General features: G+C 61.5%; 1 protein-coding gene across 1 annotated transcript in view; it reads right to left on the minus strand.

Moving 5' to 3' along the window:
• LOC119593711 (probable G-protein coupled receptor No18) overlaps positions 1 to 616 on the minus strand; it is a gene marked incomplete at both ends in the record, with an annotated part of 1,077 nt that extends 461 nt beyond the window's left edge. The window contains 1 exon segment of the mRNA XM_037942681.1: positions 1 to 616. Within this exon segment, the coding sequence (XP_037798609.1) occupies positions 1 to 616 (616 nt within the window).
• Positions 617 to 662: the final 46 nt, after the last annotated feature.

Below are 662 nucleotides of genomic sequence, written 5' to 3' on the forward strand. Positions count from 1 at the left end.
TGAACCAGCTTTTTCGTGCTGGTGTCATTGTAACCATTTTGGCCGTTCTCGCTCACGGCGGAGTCCTCCTCCTTGGTAAGCCTGGCCTTTCCGCTGTTTGGGATCTGGTTGAGCCTGGAGGCCTTGGCGCGCTCCCGCAGGCGCCGGCGCGTGGCCGTGAAGATCTTGACGTAGACCAAGGTCATGATGAGCAGCGGGCAGTAGAAGGAGCCGGACGACGAGTAGATGACGAAGCCCCGCTCCTGCGTGAGGATGCAGGGCGTGTCGGAGGTGAACACGTCGGGCCAGTCGTTCCAGCCGAACAGCGGCGGCAGGCAGATGATGACGCTGATGCTCCACACGAGGCCGATCATGATCATGACGCGTTTGACGGTGCGCTTCTGCGCGTAGTTGATGGGGTCCGTGATGGCCCAGTAGCGGTCGAGGGCGATGGCACACAGGTTGAGGATGGAGGCCGTGCAGCACATGATGTCGCACGTGAGCCACATCTGGCACAGGTGGATGCCGAACACCCACTTGCCGATGATGCTGTAGGCCACGTTGAAGGGCAGCACGAACACGGCCACCGTCAGGTCGGCCACGGCCAGCGACACGATGAAGAAGTTCTGCACGATCCTCAGCGGCCGGTACGTGAACACGGACAGGATCACCAGCACGTTGCC

This window comes from Penaeus monodon, chromosome 32 (assembly GCF_015228065.2).
Source record: "Penaeus monodon isolate SGIC_2016 chromosome 32, NSTDA_Pmon_1, whole genome shotgun sequence".
NCBI classification, from domain to species: Eukaryota; Metazoa; Arthropoda; class Malacostraca; order Decapoda; family Penaeidae; genus Penaeus; species Penaeus monodon.